The 16475-nt window shown below is 42.1% G+C and overlaps 1 protein-coding gene across 1 annotated transcript; it reads right to left on the reverse strand.

Annotated features, from left to right (window-relative positions):
* Positions 1–9146: 9146 nt before the first annotated feature.
* On the reverse strand, positions 9147–10094 carry LOC127050028 (olfactory receptor 52R1-like). Its single transcript, XM_050951589.1, has one exon. The coding sequence runs from the start codon at positions 10092–10094 to the stop codon at positions 9147–9149; it is 948 nt and encodes a 315-aa protein (XP_050807546.1).
* Between the last annotated feature and the right edge of the window lie 6381 nt (positions 10095–16475).

Consider the following 16475-nt stretch of genomic DNA (forward strand, 5'->3'; position numbering starts at 1 on the left):
AAATCATGTACCACAGCCCCCGAATCATTTTGTTGCCTTTCACTGGACTCTACCCAATTTTTCCACATTCCTCTTGTAGCGTGGGGCCCAAAAATTGGACACAGTACTCCAGATGAGGCCTCACCAATGCTGAATAAAGGAGAATGATCACGTCCCTCGATCTGCTGGCAATGCTCCTACTAATACAGCCCTAAATGCCATTAGCCTTCTTGGCAACAAGGGCACACTGCTGACTCTTATCCAGCTTCTCATCCACTGTAACCCCTAGGTCCTGTTCTGCAGAACTGCTGCCTGGCCATTCGGTGCCTAGTCTGTAACAGTGAATGGGATTCTTCTGACCTAAGTGCAGGACTCTGCACCTCTCCTTGTTGATCCTCATCTTATTTCTTTGGTCCAGTCCTCTAATTTGTCTAGGTCCTTGTGTATCCTATCCCTACGCTCCAGCGTATCTACCACTCCTCCCAGTTTAGTGTCATCTGCAAACTTGCTGAGAGTGCAGTCCACGCCATCCTCCAGATTAATGAAGATATTGGACAAAACCGGACCCAGGATCAACCCCTGCGGCACTCCAGTTCATACCAGCTGCCATCTAGACATGGAGCCATTGATCACTACCCGTTGAGCCCAATAATCTAGTCAGCTTTCCATCCACCTTAAAGTCCATTCATCCAGCCCGTACTTCTTTAACTTGCTGGCAAGAACACTGTGGGAGACCGTAACAAAAGCTTCGCTAAAGTCAAGGAATAACACGTCCACTGCTTTCCCCTCATCCACAGAGGCAGTTATCTCCTCACATTTCTGGTGGTGATGGAATTATGATAAGTTTTGTACTAGGTATGTCTTGTGAGGTATCATTCTAAAAGTCTTGATCTGCTAAATATTAAGAGCTCATTGCTATCATTGTATGTGGCATTATGAAATCTTGCTATGTGTGAGTTATTAAAGTATGGTGTGAGGCTGGAAACACACAAAAGCAGCCATTTGGGTACGACAATAGAGTAGCCAGACAGTGTTAATTTGTGTAATCTGCATTCATCCAGGGAAGAATCCACTGACACAGGGACTCTCTATAAGGAAGCCTCCTCAGAGGGAGCATGGATACAATGGAAAAAGTTTGGCCAATGTGAGTGGACCAACCATGTCACATGCACAGACTTTCCAGCAAGCTGGAAGAAACTATAAACGATGAGGAGTGACATCATCATTTGTCTTCGCTTCCCCATAGCTCAACACCTGAAAGAACTTCTGGAAAACAAAGGACTTTGAACAGGGGAAGGGAATGAGAATCTGTAAGCCTGTTTGTATCATCAGTCAAAGTGAGAGATTGATAATCCCAATCCTAGCAAATGTGTTCGCTTAAGATTTGTAGCTTTTATTCTATTTAAAGTTAATCACCCTTCCCTGGGTTCAGCTCTGGCGGCTGCAGTCTTAAGTTCAACAAAGTTATCTCCATTTGTTTTAGATCCAGAGCCCATAGGAATACAGAAAACCACAAGCACATAACACATACAATTACAAGAGCATTTCTCCTTTAGTAATTTCATCAAAGTTACCAATACAGTAAGAACATAAGAATGGTCATACGGGGTCAGACCAAAGGTCCATCCAGCCCAGTATCCTCTCTAACGACAGTGGCCAATGCCAGGTGCCCCAGAGGGAGTGAACCTAACAGGCAATGACCAAGTGATCTCTCTCCTGCCATCCATCTCCATCCCTCTGACAAACAGAGTCTAGGAACACCATTCCTTACCCATCCTGGCTAATAGCCATTAATGGACTTAACCTCCATGAATTTATCCAGTTCTCTTTTAAACACTGTTGTAGTCCTAGCCTTCACAAAGTCATCAGATAAGGAGTTCCACAGGTTGACTGTGCATTGCATGAAGAAGAACTTCCTTTTATTTGTTTTAAACCTTCAGCTCATTAATTTCATTTGGTGACCCCTAGTACTTATATTATTGGAACAAGTAAATAAGTTTTCCTTATTCACTTTATCCACACCACTCATGATTTTATGTACCTCTATCATATCCCCACTTAGTCTCCTCTTTTCCACACTGAAAAGTCCTAGCCTCTTTAATCTCTCCTCATATGGGACCCGTTCCACACCCCTAATAATTTTAGTTGCCCTTCTCTGAACCTTTTCTAGTGCCAGTATATCTTTTTTGAGGTGAGGAGACCACATCTGTACACAGTATTCGAGATGTGGGCGTAGCATGGATTTATATAAGGGCAATAAGATTTTCTCCGTCTTATTCTCTATTCCCTTTTTTAATGATTCCTAACATCCTGTTTGCTTTTTTGACCGCCTCTGCACACTGCATGGACATCCTCAGAGAACTATCCACAATGACTCCAAGATCTTTTTCCTGATTAGCTGTAGCTAAATTAGCCCCCATCATATTGTATATATAGTTGTGGTTATTTTTTCCAATGTGAATTATTTTACATTTATCCACATTAAATATCATTTGCCATTTTGTTGCCCAAACACTTAGTTTTGTGAGATCTTTTTCAAGTTCTTCACAGTCTGCTTTGGTCTTAACTATCTTGAGCAGTTTAGTATCATCTGCAAACTATGCCACCTCACTGTTTACCCCTTTCTCCAGATCATTTATGAATAAGTTGAATAAGATTAGGCCTAGGTCTGACCCTTGGGGAACACCACTAGTAACCCCTCTCTGTGCTGAAAATTTGCCATTTATTCCTACTCTTTTCTCCCTGTCTTTTAACCAGTTCTCAGTCCATGAAAGAATCTTCCCTCTTCTCCCATGACAACTTAATTTATGTAAGAGCCTTTGCTGAGGGTCCTTGTCAAAGGCTCATGTCAAATCATGAAAGTAACAGCGTATATAATTCCAAAGACTTATCAGTACCATTGACTAACTGTTACTATAAACATTCTCACATCCTCCTAGGAGGTGTGTGAGTGTGTTGTCCCTCTCATAGTCTCTTGGCCCATACATGGATTGTTTGTCAATACGGGTTCCTGCTGGAGTCTCCCACAGGGAGCTCAATTTGCTATTCTTGGGCACCTCTTTTTATGCACTAACTTTGACTATATCTACTTCTGTGCATGTAGGCGCTGTTATTGTCCCCCACAGGGGGGACTCCGGATTCTACAGGCTGTGTAGGGTGATGTGCCACCTTCGCCTTGTGGGTCAGGCACCTGTTATGAACACATTTCATTGTTGCAGAAATTTTATGTTTAATTTTAACCTTCTCTGAATTTGCTTTCGCAATGTCACCAGAATGTGAGGGCCTTAGGTCATTCCTGGGCCATTTCTTGAATCTAAGGCCTTAAATAGTTTGGCTAGATCTTGCTGGATTTAGCCTACAGTTTCTTTGTTTTTCAGCTTGTCTGATTTCTCACCTACTTCCTTTAGCTATTACTCATCCTTATGTTTTGCTTAATCTTATACTTTTATAATTCCATAAACCAATTTCTGTATGTCCATTTTGATTAACATAGAGTAAATACACCGAGTATAACGTATTGACTAATCATAACACCACACAATAAGTGAATACGAAACTAAAATTACTGGTTACGCTGAGGGAGAGTTATCTCATTATCAAATGATGATTAGATAATAAGTGCTCGGTCACATACATATACCAACATACAGCAATGGTATTAATTAATTAATTAATAATCCAATTGTATATGTAACTTGAAATGTATGCCTAAAAGATTATATGTAACTTAATTTTATCCACGTGTCATTAATTTACATTATTACTAGGGTTTAGTTCCTTCTTTTGGGACTCTTTCAATTGCTGCAGTAATCACTCCTCTGCACTGTGGTACGTGACTGTAATCATAGGGTGCTTCTGTAATTGGATGTGGACTCATGCTCTGTATTTCTTCATAAGTCTCAATCTCTTTACACCCTTCTCTCCTATTGTGCCTGGCTGTTGCTGGTGTTGTGACAGTTCACCACATAAGTAAGGGAATAAAAAGTATAGCTGGTAAGGGGTTAGCCCATCACACATATTATTTTAAATTTTCCTCCCATATAACAGAAGGCAATGATGGTGCACATACTAAAGGTACTATGGCAAATAATCCATCCTTTCCATCCAATTCTCATTCCTTTTGTCTTGTGAATTATCATGGTCTAAAATTTCGATAATTGCTTGTTTTGCTTTATCCATGGCATTGCTAATTTAAATTAAATATTAATTTCTTTTTTCTAATAATTGTTTCAGCAGTAATGTTAGTGGTGATATATAGCTGTGAAAGATCAGAGTGCTTTGTCTAATCAAATCCTGATAGCCAGGGTTACTAGGAATAACAATTTTATTTTCAGAGGGGTAGCCGTGTTAGTCTGGATCTGTAAAAGCAGCAAAGAGTCCTGTGGCACCTTATAGACTAACAGATGTATTGGAGCATGAGCTTTCATGGGTGAACACCCACTTTTCAAAAGTGGGTATCGGAGGTATTGTTCTATGACAAATTGTTGTGTGTACCTGTGATTTTAAACAAAAATTTGGTCTACGTTGACCATGATAAAATTCTTTATGATCGTTACCATGTAATACTGTTTGTTGTTGTTGTTGTTTTTCTGCATAGGCCGTTTGTCCCATTACAGATCTCCATTTAGTTGGTTGTACTGGGCATGATGCTTGCGTCGCATTCACTGCCGGGGAATATTGTTGGTACCTTTTCAGCAGACCACCTAGTGGAGTTATTACTTCAAACACATTGCACCTAGAGATCCACTGATGCCTTTTTTGAGAGCAACAAATAATCTGTGGTACTTTCCGTGTTTGGGTATTGTAGTGATACACTATTAGCAGAAGTACTTGCATTTGTTCCTTGTAAATATTTTCTAGGTGGCCTATGGATTGGACAGTAGCCAACTGATCAAAAACCAGCCTTATCTGGATCGAACACAATGATAATAGTAATAATATATTGAACAAAATGTATAAGGATTATGACATGTCGCAGGGTCTTTTTTAAACACACCATGATTCAGATGTGAGGTCACAAACCCTAGGTTTCTGATTGCCCCAAATGACATTTTTTTTTACAATCCATTTGGCATTCAACTTTTTCTTCTCCATACCTTTGAATATACTGTGGACAATACCAATTTATAATTTGCTGGTTTTGAATCAATTTTGGTACCCTTTTCATTCTAAACATTGAAAGCAACTAAGTTTTCCTCCAAGATAATGAATTTTGTCCTGATCATTATTGTAGTTTACCAATTGATTAATCTTCTCTTGGTTTTTATTAAATAATCTAGTGATTTTATGCATATTATACACTGTCAATTTTTTCTTAGTTGATAATCCATAAATCCCTTTCAATATTGGATCAACTACGTGATTAACTTCTTCCTGAAGTACAGACTTAATGTGCTTTTTGTTTTTTCAGCATTCTCCTTATTTCAAATTGACCTTTTTGTACCACATAACCTTGTAATACGGTTTATGATTTCCATTTGGTTTGGTGTTTGTGTTTTCTTCTAGGAGCATGCAGATTATTGTGTTCTTTTCAATCCAAATTAGCTATATCTTGCACTCATTGTTGATAAGCAGTAACCTTATCCACACGGTGTACTGAGGAAAAAAACAAATGCCACCTTGGTGTTTCTGCAGGAATTGAACATGTTTATTTGCCAATAAGATAGATTTAACACAACAGGGATATGCATGAATTATACCTGATTGATTAACACCCGTGGCACTGCTGTGGCAGTCAGACCACTAATAGGCCCTTCCTGTAATTTTGGATATTTTACTGAATTTTGAGGTTCACGGTCCCTTTTAAGTCTTATTGCCTATACTTTCACCTTGAAATATTTGTTAAAAACTCCAGTTCCGTCCAAATTTTAATTTTGATACAGGTCTTAGACTCTCTCTCGTCTTCCTGTTTTAAGTCATGAATAGCCATTGTTCCACCTTTTACTGAGCTTCGACATCTGGTTCTATTTTCCCATAATCCATATGGAATTCCATCACTGGCTGGAAAAGAATGAGTTTCTCCTGAAATATATGTTTTACATTCTCCCCCGCTAGACTTCTTCAGTAAGGGAAAGATTTTGTTTTTTCCGATCTACATAAGACTTTTGGTTATTTCTCAATGTTACATATAATCCTAGTCTATACGAACCCAGCATATGATTTTGTATCTTACATTTATTTCAACTCAGAGAGTGCTGAAGCACTGGAATGGGTTACCTAGGGAGAGGGTGGTATCTCCATCCTTCGAGGTTTTTAAGGCCCAGCTTGTCAAAGCCTTGGCTGGGATGATTTATTTGGTGTTGGTCCTGCTTTGAGCACGGGGTTGGACTAGATGACCTCCTGAGACAAAACTTGTCTCTTCCAACCCTAATATTCTATGATTCTATGATTGTTACAATTGTGTCATTAGTCCATGCAGTTAACAGTGTTCTGTCCAAAATTTTAGATATGAATTGTCCTTTGTCTGGTTGACTATCCTATCTTCAGTAAAGGAACGATCCTTTTTCCAATCTACATAAGGCTTTTGTTTATTTTCTTCTATATCATAGGCAAGAACTATATGTTTCCCTACTTTTCCTTTGACTTGTCGATAAAACCTATGATGAGGCATTCGGCTACTTAATGTCTCTGGGCAACAGTATGTTTCTGTGGGAAATTTTTCCATAATACAAGTTTTTGTTTATCTTTTAATGTTACATGTAACCCTAGTCTATACAAATCTGACATAAGATTCTGTACCTTACACATTGTTACAGTTGTATCATTAGTCCGTGCGGTAAAGAGTGTCCTGTCTCAAATTTTAGCTATGAATTGTTCTTGGTCTGGTGGGTAATTCCAATTAAAGAAAATCTCAGTTGACAGGCCTGATGTTTTAAATGACTCTTGGTCTGGTTTTACTCTTTCTTATATCCAAGTCACTGTTATCTGTGAATTTTTAGCCTTAATAGGCAAATCTGAGTTTAGTCCCACAATAACATTTTGCTCCACTGCAACCATTTTGTGTCTCTGGTGGAGAACCTGCCTGTGATTCAGCTCATCTGCAGCATTCAAGCAGACATATAGGGTTACTGTGGGTGCGAGTGGCATTTTTATTGTGTCTGTCACTGAGCTCTTTTGTATTGGCTTTCTTGCACCATCTTTGGTTCTGGTGCCTGTGGAGAGATATTTCCCTTCCGATACTGCTTTAGCTGATTCGCATTGTGATATTTATCTACATTTTTGGTACTTGGTACAATTTTAATTTTATACACAGAGGCACTTAATCTGTCCACAATAGTCTATAGCCCAGGTTATGGGTTACACAAGTTGTGTTGTTCAGATCCACCATAGAATAAAAGCGTAACCTGGTTTCCAACCTCACAAGCTTTTTTTTTTTTTTAATTTTGTCAAAATAGGCTCTTGCCTTTCATTTGAATTTTTCCAATTTGCAAACTACCTGATTCAGATGTTTCTGTAATGCTTGCAGACGGGTTCCAAGCTTTACTCCCTTTAGCTGTGTGCCACTGGCATGATATATAAGATGCTCTCGCACATGCATAGGTTGTTTAGTTATAACCTCACCGGGTGTACGATTTGTGGAGGCAGCTGGAGTTTCCCTGAATGCTATTAAAAAGAGAGGAATCAGGGGGTCTCAACTGTGTCCATTAGCATCTACCAGCTTTTGCAGTGTATGTTTGATGGTATGATTTTTTCACTCTACCATCCCTGATTATTGAAATCTGTATGGGATATCGAATTTTTGTTGCACTCTTAATAAATGTAGGCCTTTTTAGAAAACTTGTTCAGTAAACTGTGTTCCACTGTCTGACTCCACCCTAGCAGGGAGTTGTCAATGAGAAAATACTTGGTCAGTCAGAGCCTCTGCTGTGGCTACAGCGTATTTGCTTTTAAAGGAAATGCTTCCGCCTATTAAGACAATGTTAATGACAACCAGAAAGTATTGGTTTCCATGGAACTTCATATATCTGGGATCTTAAAGGAGCATTCTATTCTGTTGGAGTAGGATTATTCTGTGAACAAACTGAACAATTTTTACTGTACAGCTGTACATTTGCCTTCATGCATGGCCACCAACCTATCGAGTTGAGGCACTGCATATTTTTCTTCGACCACTTGACGGCCTTCTGATGGTACGTCATGTACCAAATAGATCATTTCCCTACGTTTGCATGTTTGTTTGTCCAAATTCAAGCAATTTCTTTTTTCAAGAGTTTATAGAGTGGAAGTGCAATGTGAGCAAAGATAGGGATGAAGTTTCGATGGTATCCTGCTAAACCTAAGAATGAATGTAAAGCAGTTATGTTAGTGGGCATGGGTAGTTCGCGAACTGAATCCATCTTTTGGTGTGCAGGTGATCGACCTCCTTGAGAAAATGTGATACCCAGAAAGGAATCTGCTTGGACCATTAATCCTGTGTCCTTGATGATTTGAAAAAGTTCATCTGATACTCTAGGTGTTTCTCTTGAGTTTCTGTTGCTAAGCAAATGTCATTTACATATTGAAATAGGATAGAGGGTTCTGAAAACCTTGATAAAATTCATTTCATTTACCCATAGAAAATGCATGAATTTTTATGTAGCCCTTGGGGCCAGACTTGAAATGGAAACTGACCCCCTTCTACTGTGAAAGCTGGGCAACGTTGGCTTTTCTTAGACACATGGTAGAAAATCATTTTCCTTCGGGATTGATAGATTTAATCAGGTCAGGCATTTTGCATACAACAGCTGTACAAGCTGGAGTTACTTGATTCAACTTTTGATAGTCAATGGTAAGATGACACGACCCATTTGTTTTTTGTACTGGGCAGATTCGAGAGTTGCCTATTGAGATAAACTTGTGAATGATTGTCTGTTGAAGCAATGATTGAATGGTTTTAGCAATTTCAGGTGAGGCCTAAAAAACTGGAAAAAATTGCCATTCCTAGGAAAATCTGAAATGGCTCTTTTTCATGTGACAGGGGTGGGGCCACAGCTGAAGACGTGGAGCATTTACCAATGACTAGAAAGGTGTCAACTCTATGAATAGTATATAGATCAATTCCCTAATTTTCCACACCAACATAGCATAGTAAGGTCAGAAAAGGATTTAACATCTCTCTGACTCTCCAGCACCACATCACCAGCCAGCTCTGCTTGCAGGTCTGAGAGCCAGAGCATCAGGAGAAAATTTTAGGTCCCTTTACGACTAAAGAGCCGGAGCAGCCTGTCCCGGATCTGTTTGGTCCTCACCCCGTAGATGATGGGATTTAGCACAGGGGGCATCAAGAGGTAAACGTTGGCAATGAGAATGTGGAAATGCAGGGGTACATTCTGAACAAATCGGTATATGAGGGAGAAGAAGAGACTTGGGATGTAAAAGGCTAAGATGGAACAAAGGTGGGAGATGCAGGTCCCAAAAGTCTTGATCCGGGCATCCTTTGTGGGGAGGCTGAAGATGGCCCTGAGGATCTGGGTGTAAGACAGGGCAATGAAAATCGCATCCAGACCCATCACACAGAATACCACAAAGAGGCCATAGTAGCTACTGATGCGGGTGTCAGCACAGGCCAGCTTCACCACGGCTATGTGTGCGCAGTACAGCTGGGGGATGATGTTGGTTCTGCAATAAGGCCACTGCCTTACCAGGAAGGGATATGGCAGTACAACAATGCTGCTGCGTAGCATCATGGCCAGGCCAATCTTAGCCACAATGGACTTTGTTAGGAGGGTGGAATGTCTCAGGGGATCACAGATGGCCACGTAGCGATCCAAAGCCATGGCCACGAAGATCCCAGACTCCATCCCTGAGAAGCAGTGAATGAAATACAGCTGAGTGAGGCAAGACCTGAAATCTATCTCTCTGGAATTGAACCAGAAGATGCTCAGCATTTTGGGTACAATGGACGTAGATTCAACCAAGTCGGTGATGGCCAGCATGCAAAGGAAATAGTACATGGGCCCATGGAGACTCGGCTCTGTCTTCACAGTGAACAGGATGGTGAAGTTCCCCAAGATTGCTGTGACATACATGGTGCAGAAGAGGATGGAGATCCAGACGTAGGCAGCCTCCAGGCCAGGAATGCCCAGCAGGATGAAGGTGGAGGGGTTGGTGAAGTGGGTTGTGTTGGAATCTGACATGCAGTAGGGGAGAAGGTGACCAGTTCTAAAGCAGAACGATCTCTCCTGCATGTACTGTACGTTCCCCAAACTTTCTGTATGTTCCCAGGCTCTCAGGTGATGGTCGCCGTACAAATGCCTGGATGGAGAGACAATGTTAATGTGAGACACTACTTCCTATGCTAACGGGAGGCTCTTCCCATGGGTGAAGCAGATTGGTCACTCTTCACACACTGAAAAATGACATTGTCATTTTTCAGAGAAATGAATTATGAGCAACAGACCCTAGTAATGCCAATTCCAAATTTTAAGGGGCCCCTTGCATCACTAATTCCTACATGTCATGGTCTGAGAAACCTTAATAGGCACCAGCAGGAAACATGCTTCTGCATACTGTTTATCCATATTGTTCCTGTCAAGACTGAATCCCCACTCTGTCGCTCAGCCATTATTGGATTAAAATGTTTAGCTGAAAGGGATTCACAAATGGGGACACTTTTAGGAAAGGGGGAGTCTATACAGGAAGGATGTGTTCCACCTGAACCAAAATGGAAACAGATTGCTGGGACTTAAAACTAAAAAGGTCATAGAGAAGTTTTTAAAATAAGAGTTTGGGGAAAGCCGACAGGTGCAGAGGAACGTGGTTCAGACAAAGACATCCCTAAGGGTCTGATCTATTAATGGAGATTCTCTAAGTCTTACTGAGGACGAGAAGATGGAAAATGATAAAATACAGGCAGAATCTCATGAGAAACAATCAAATGAAAAAGTGTCCCATTCAATTACATCCTGTAATTATAGACAGTTAAAAGGACTCAAGATTTTAAAATGCTTATACACCAATGCTAAAATTCTAAATAACAAAATGGGCAAACTAGAGTGCCTCATATCACATGAGGATATTGATATAAGAGGCATCACAGAAACTTGTTGGAATGAGGATAATCAATGGGACACAGTAATACAAGGGTACTAATATATTGGAAGGACAGAAGAGGTCGTGCTGGCGGGGAAATAGTGCTATATATGAAAGAAAGTGTACAATCAAATGAAGTACAAATCTTAACTGAATCAAATTGTACCAAAGAATCTCTATAGATAGAAATTTCATGTCTTATAATAAGAATACAGCGGTAGGGGTATATTACAGAGCGCCTGAGCAGGATTGTGACAGAGACTATGAAATACTCAGGGCAATTAAATAGGCTATTAAAATAAAAAAACTAATCGATAATGGGGGATTTCAACTATCCCCACATTGACTGGGTACATGTCACCTGAGGACAGGATGCTTCTGGGAGCAGCTATTCTGGGAACCCACATGAGGAGAGGCAATTCTTGATGTAGTAATAAGGTGAGCACATTTCAATTTTAGAAAGGGGAACTACACAAAAATGAGGAGGTTTGTTAAACAGAAATTAAAGGTTAGAGTACCAAAAGTGAAATCCCTGCAAGCTGCTTGGAAACTTTTTAAAGACACCATAATAACTTGAATGTATAATGGGAGAATAACATGAGGGAGAAAGGAGTCCAGAGAATCTGGCTGTATTTTAAAGAATCCTTATTGAGGTTGCAGGAACAAACCATCCCGATGTGTAGAAAGAATAGTAAATATGGTGGGCAGCCAGCTTGGCTTAATAGTGAAATCCTTGCTGATCTTAAACACAAAGAAGAGGTAAAAAGAAGTGGAAGCTTCAACAAATGACCAGTGAGGAATATAAAAATATTTCTCAGGTATGCAGGAGTGAAATCAGGAAGGCCAAATAACTAGCAAGATATGTTAAGAGTAACCAGTAGAGTTTCTTCAGGTATGTTAGGAACAAGAAGAAGGTCAGAGAAAATGTGGGCCCCTTACCAAATGGGGTAGGCAACCTAGTGACAGAGGATGTAGAAAAAGCTAAAGTACTCAATGATTTTTTTGCCCCTGTCTTCACGAACAAGGTCATCTCCCAGACTACTGCACTGGGCAGCACAGCATGGGGAGGAGGTGACCAGCCCTCTGTGGAGAAAGAAGTGGTTCAAGAGTATTTAGAAAAGCTGGAAGACAACAAGTCCATGGTGCCGGATGAACTGCATCTGAGAGTCTTAGAGTAGCTGGTTGATTTGTCTGCAGAGCCATTGGCTATTATCTTTGAAAGCTCATAACGATTGGAGGAGGTCCTGGATGACTGGAAAAAGGCTCCAGGGAACTACAGGCCAGTCATCCTCCCCTCAGTCCCTTGAAAAATCGTGGAGTAGGTCCTCAAGGAATCAGTTCTGAAGCACTTGGAGAGAGGGAGGTGATCAGGAACAATCAACATGAATTCACCATGGGCAAGTCATACCTGCCCAACATGATTGCCTTCTATGATGAGATAGCTGGCTCTGTGGATATGGGGAAAGCAGTAGACATGATATATCTTGACTTTAGGAAAGCTTTTGATATCATCTTCAACAGTATTCTTGCCAGCAAGAGAAAAAAGTATGGATTACTAGATTAATAGACTATGAAGTGGATAGAAATCTGGCTAGATTGTCGGGCTCAGTGGGCAGTGATCAGCGGCTGTGTGTCTAGCTGGCAACTGGTATGAAGCGGAGTTTTGTTCAACACCTTTATCAATGATCTGGATGATAGGATTAATTGCACCCTCTGAAAGTTTGCAGATGAAACTAAGATGGGGGAGAGGTAGATACGCTGAAGGGTAGACATAAGGTCCAGATTGAGCTAGACAAATTGGAGGATTGGGCTAAAAGAAATCTGATGAGGTTCAACAAAGACAAGTGCAGAGTCCTGAACTTGGGAAGGAAGAATCCCATGCACTGCTACAAGCTGGCTAAGCAGCAGTTCCACAGAAAAGGACCCGGCGATTACAGTGGATGAGAATCTGGATAGGAGTCAGCAGTGTGCTCTCGTTGCCAAGAAGGCTAACGACTTATTGGGCTGTATTAATAGAAGCATTGCCAGCAGATTGAGAGAAGTGATTATTCCCCTCTATTCAGCACTGGTAAGGCCACAACTGGAGTATTACATCCAGTTTTGGTCCCGCCTCTACAGAAAGGATGTGGACAAATTGGAGAGAGTCCAGTGGAGGGTAATGGAAATGATTAGGGGGCTGGTGCACAAGACTTACGATGAGAAGCTGAGAGAACTGGGGTTAATAATGGCATGACTGGAACATAGCTAATGTGATGCCAATTTTTTAAAAAGGGCTCTAGAGGTGTCCCCAGCAATTACAGGCTGGTAAGCTTGACTTCAATGCCGGGCAAAGTGGTTGAAACTATAATAAAGAACAATATTGTCAGACATGTAGATATACTGAATTTGTTTGGGAAGAGTGAGCATGTGTTTTGTAAAGGGAAATCGCGCCTCACCAATCTACTAGAATTCTTTGATGGGGTTAATAAGTATGTCGATAAGGGAGATCTGGTGGATATAGGGTACTTAGATTTTCATTAAGCCTTTGACAAGTTCCTTCACCAAAGGCTCTTAAACTGCCACAGAATAAGGGAGAGATGCTCTCATGGATTGGTAGCTGGCTAAAAGATAGGAAACAAAGGATAGTATAAATGTTGTAAATGGTCAGTTTTCACAATGGAGAGAGATAAATAGTGGTGTCCCCCAGATGTCTGTTCTGGGACCAGTCCTATTCAACATATTCATAAATGATCTGGAAAAAGGGATAAACAGTGAGGTGGCAAAATTTGCAGATGATACAAAATTTCTGAAGATTCTTAAGACCCAGGCCAAATGCAAAGAACAATTAAAGGATCTCTCTAAACTGCATGACTGGGCAACCAAATGGCAGAAGAAATTAAATATTGATAATTGCAGAGTAATGCACATTGGAAAGCATAATCTCTACTACACATATAAAATGATGGAGGCTAAATTACCTGTTACCATTCAAGAAAGAGATCTTGGATTCATTGTGGATAGTTTTCTGAAAAAATCCACTCAGTGTCCAGCTGCAGTCAAAAAAGCAAAGAGAATGTTTAGAATAATTAAGAAAGGGATAGATAATAAGACAGAAAATATCATATTGTCCGTAAATAAATCCATGGTACGCCCACAACTTGAATATTGTGAGAGGATATGGTCACCCCATCTCATAAAAAGATATACTGGAATTGGAAAAAGTTCAGAAAACGGCAACAAAAATTATTACAAAGTGTTTCTGTGTGATGAGAGATGAATAACACTGGGACTTTTCAGCTTGGAAAAGAGACAACTAAGGGAGGATATGCCTGAGGTGTGTAAACTCATGACTGATGTAGAGAAAGTAGATAGTTTACTCCTTCTCATAACACAAGAACTAGGGGTGACCAAATTTATAGGCAGCATGTTTAAAACAAATGAAGTAAGTATTTTTTTACACAATGCACAAACCTGTGGAACTCTTTGCCAGAGGATGTTTTGAAGGCCAAGAAATAAAAGGGTTCAAAAAAGAACTAGATATTCATGGAGGATAGGTCCAACAATGGCTATTAGCCAGGATAAGCAGGGAAGATGTCCCTAACCTCTGTTTGCCAGAGGCTGGGAATAAACGACAGGAGATGGATCACTTGATGATTGCCTGTTCTGTTCATTCCTTCTGGAGCACCTGGCACTGGCCACTGTTAGAAGAGAGGATACTAGGCTAGATTGGCCCTTGGTATGACCCATTATGACCATTCTTATGTTCTTATTTTCTTAGGATTGGCCATTTTACATAGTGATGGTGGCACTACTTTTAGTTAGGGCAGTCTGACACGTTCAATTTGAAGACCTTATTTTCAGTTGCTTATAAGTTTACCAAACTGTCACTGTTTGGACTGAAAATTCCCATACCGGGTTTCTGCTTCTGGCTGAATTGTTTTTTGAAAGTTTCAGCCAGAACAGTTCAACTAACTTCATTAATAAAGCTAGGAGAAAACATGTCTTGCTCATGTAGAAAAAAATTAATAATTATTCCAGTGAGGAACACTATCACCTCTATGCTTTCCAGCAAATTAAATGAAGGTAACAGTTCCAATCTCCCTCACTCGTTAACAGCCAAGCCCTGAAATCCAAGAATAGGAGGTGACACTCTCTGTGTATTAACACATATCTGGCTCCTGAGGTCTTTTCTGAGTTCTAACTCCAAGGATGCTTTTGCCTTGGTGGGGCCTGAGCAAACTCTGGTCCACGGCCTCCGAATTTGGCCTTGTATTGGACATCTACTAACACCTTTCATGCTGAAGAATCCACTGTGTCACTGAAATACAGACACATTGGGGCTGGGAGTCATCAGCTTGGCATGGAGGCAGGGCCGGCTCTAGGTTTTTTGTGGCCCCAAGCAAAAATGTTTTTGGCTGCCCCTCACCCCTCCGCTCACCAGTGCCCCCTCTGCCACCCCAGCACTGATCTCTCTCCCCCCGCATCCATATCCCAGCCACCCCAGCACTAGGCTCCCCACCCCCAAATGTGGGATCCGCTCCAGCACACGGCGGCTGAGCTCTGGCCCAGCCGTGGCTCCATCCCCATGGAGGTGGAGCTGCTGGGCGGCGTGGAGCGGGAGTACTTCCAAGTGGCAGTGCAGCTGTGGGGCGGCACGGAGAACACGGCCCCCTCCCTGGGCTTTGCGGCGCTGCTGGTGGCCGAGGTGGATCAGTTCGTGTTCACTGCCCTCACTCCTGACATGCTGGTGGCCGGGCACAGCCTGGGCTTGGCTCCAGGGGACCCGTTTCCCTCCCTTCCCCGCTCCTCACACACCCCAGGATCTCCTCTCGCCGCCACAGCCTGGGCTTGGCTCCAGGGGACCCACTTCCCTCCCTCCCCGGCTCCTCACACACTCCGGGAGCCCCTCTCGCCGCTACAGCCCGGGCCCTGGAGCCGAGCATGGGCTGCGGCGGTGGTGAGAGGGGCTCCCAGAGAGTGTGAGGAGCTGTGGAGGGAGGTAGAGCCGAGCCCAGGCTGTGGCTGCAAGAGGGGCTCCCGGAGTGTGTGAGGAGCCGGGGAGGGAGGGAATCGGGGCCCGAGATGTAGGAAGGGGGGAGGGGTCCTGCTGCAGTTGCAGCTCTGAGTATTCCCAGGACGGTGCAGCATTTCTCCGCTTGAGTGGGCTGTGCAGGGCGCCGCCGGGCTGGGCAGGGGGCGCGGATCCTGGCTCGTGCGCTGACAAGGTTAGTGACTTTTTGTCACTCCAAGCATTAAAAGAAAAAAAAGGGGAGGAGCCGGTTTGCCGCCCCTTAGAAAGTGCCGCCCTAAGCACATGCTTGGAGGGCTGGTGCCTAAAGCCAGCCCTGCATGGAGAGGGCAGCAAAGAGGGACAATTTTGCCAGTGTTACTAGAGTGAACTCACCACCTCTATCCAGAGTCCTAGGGTATTTAATGGTTGCGCAGAGCGGAAAGGATCACAGGCCTAATCTCTATCCCAGAACACCCATGTTCTATTAGGTTTGTCA

Source organism: Gopherus flavomarginatus, chromosome 1, assembly GCF_025201925.1.
Source record: "Gopherus flavomarginatus isolate rGopFla2 chromosome 1, rGopFla2.mat.asm, whole genome shotgun sequence".
In the NCBI taxonomy this organism is placed as follows: Eukaryota; Metazoa; Chordata; order Testudines; family Testudinidae; genus Gopherus; species Gopherus flavomarginatus.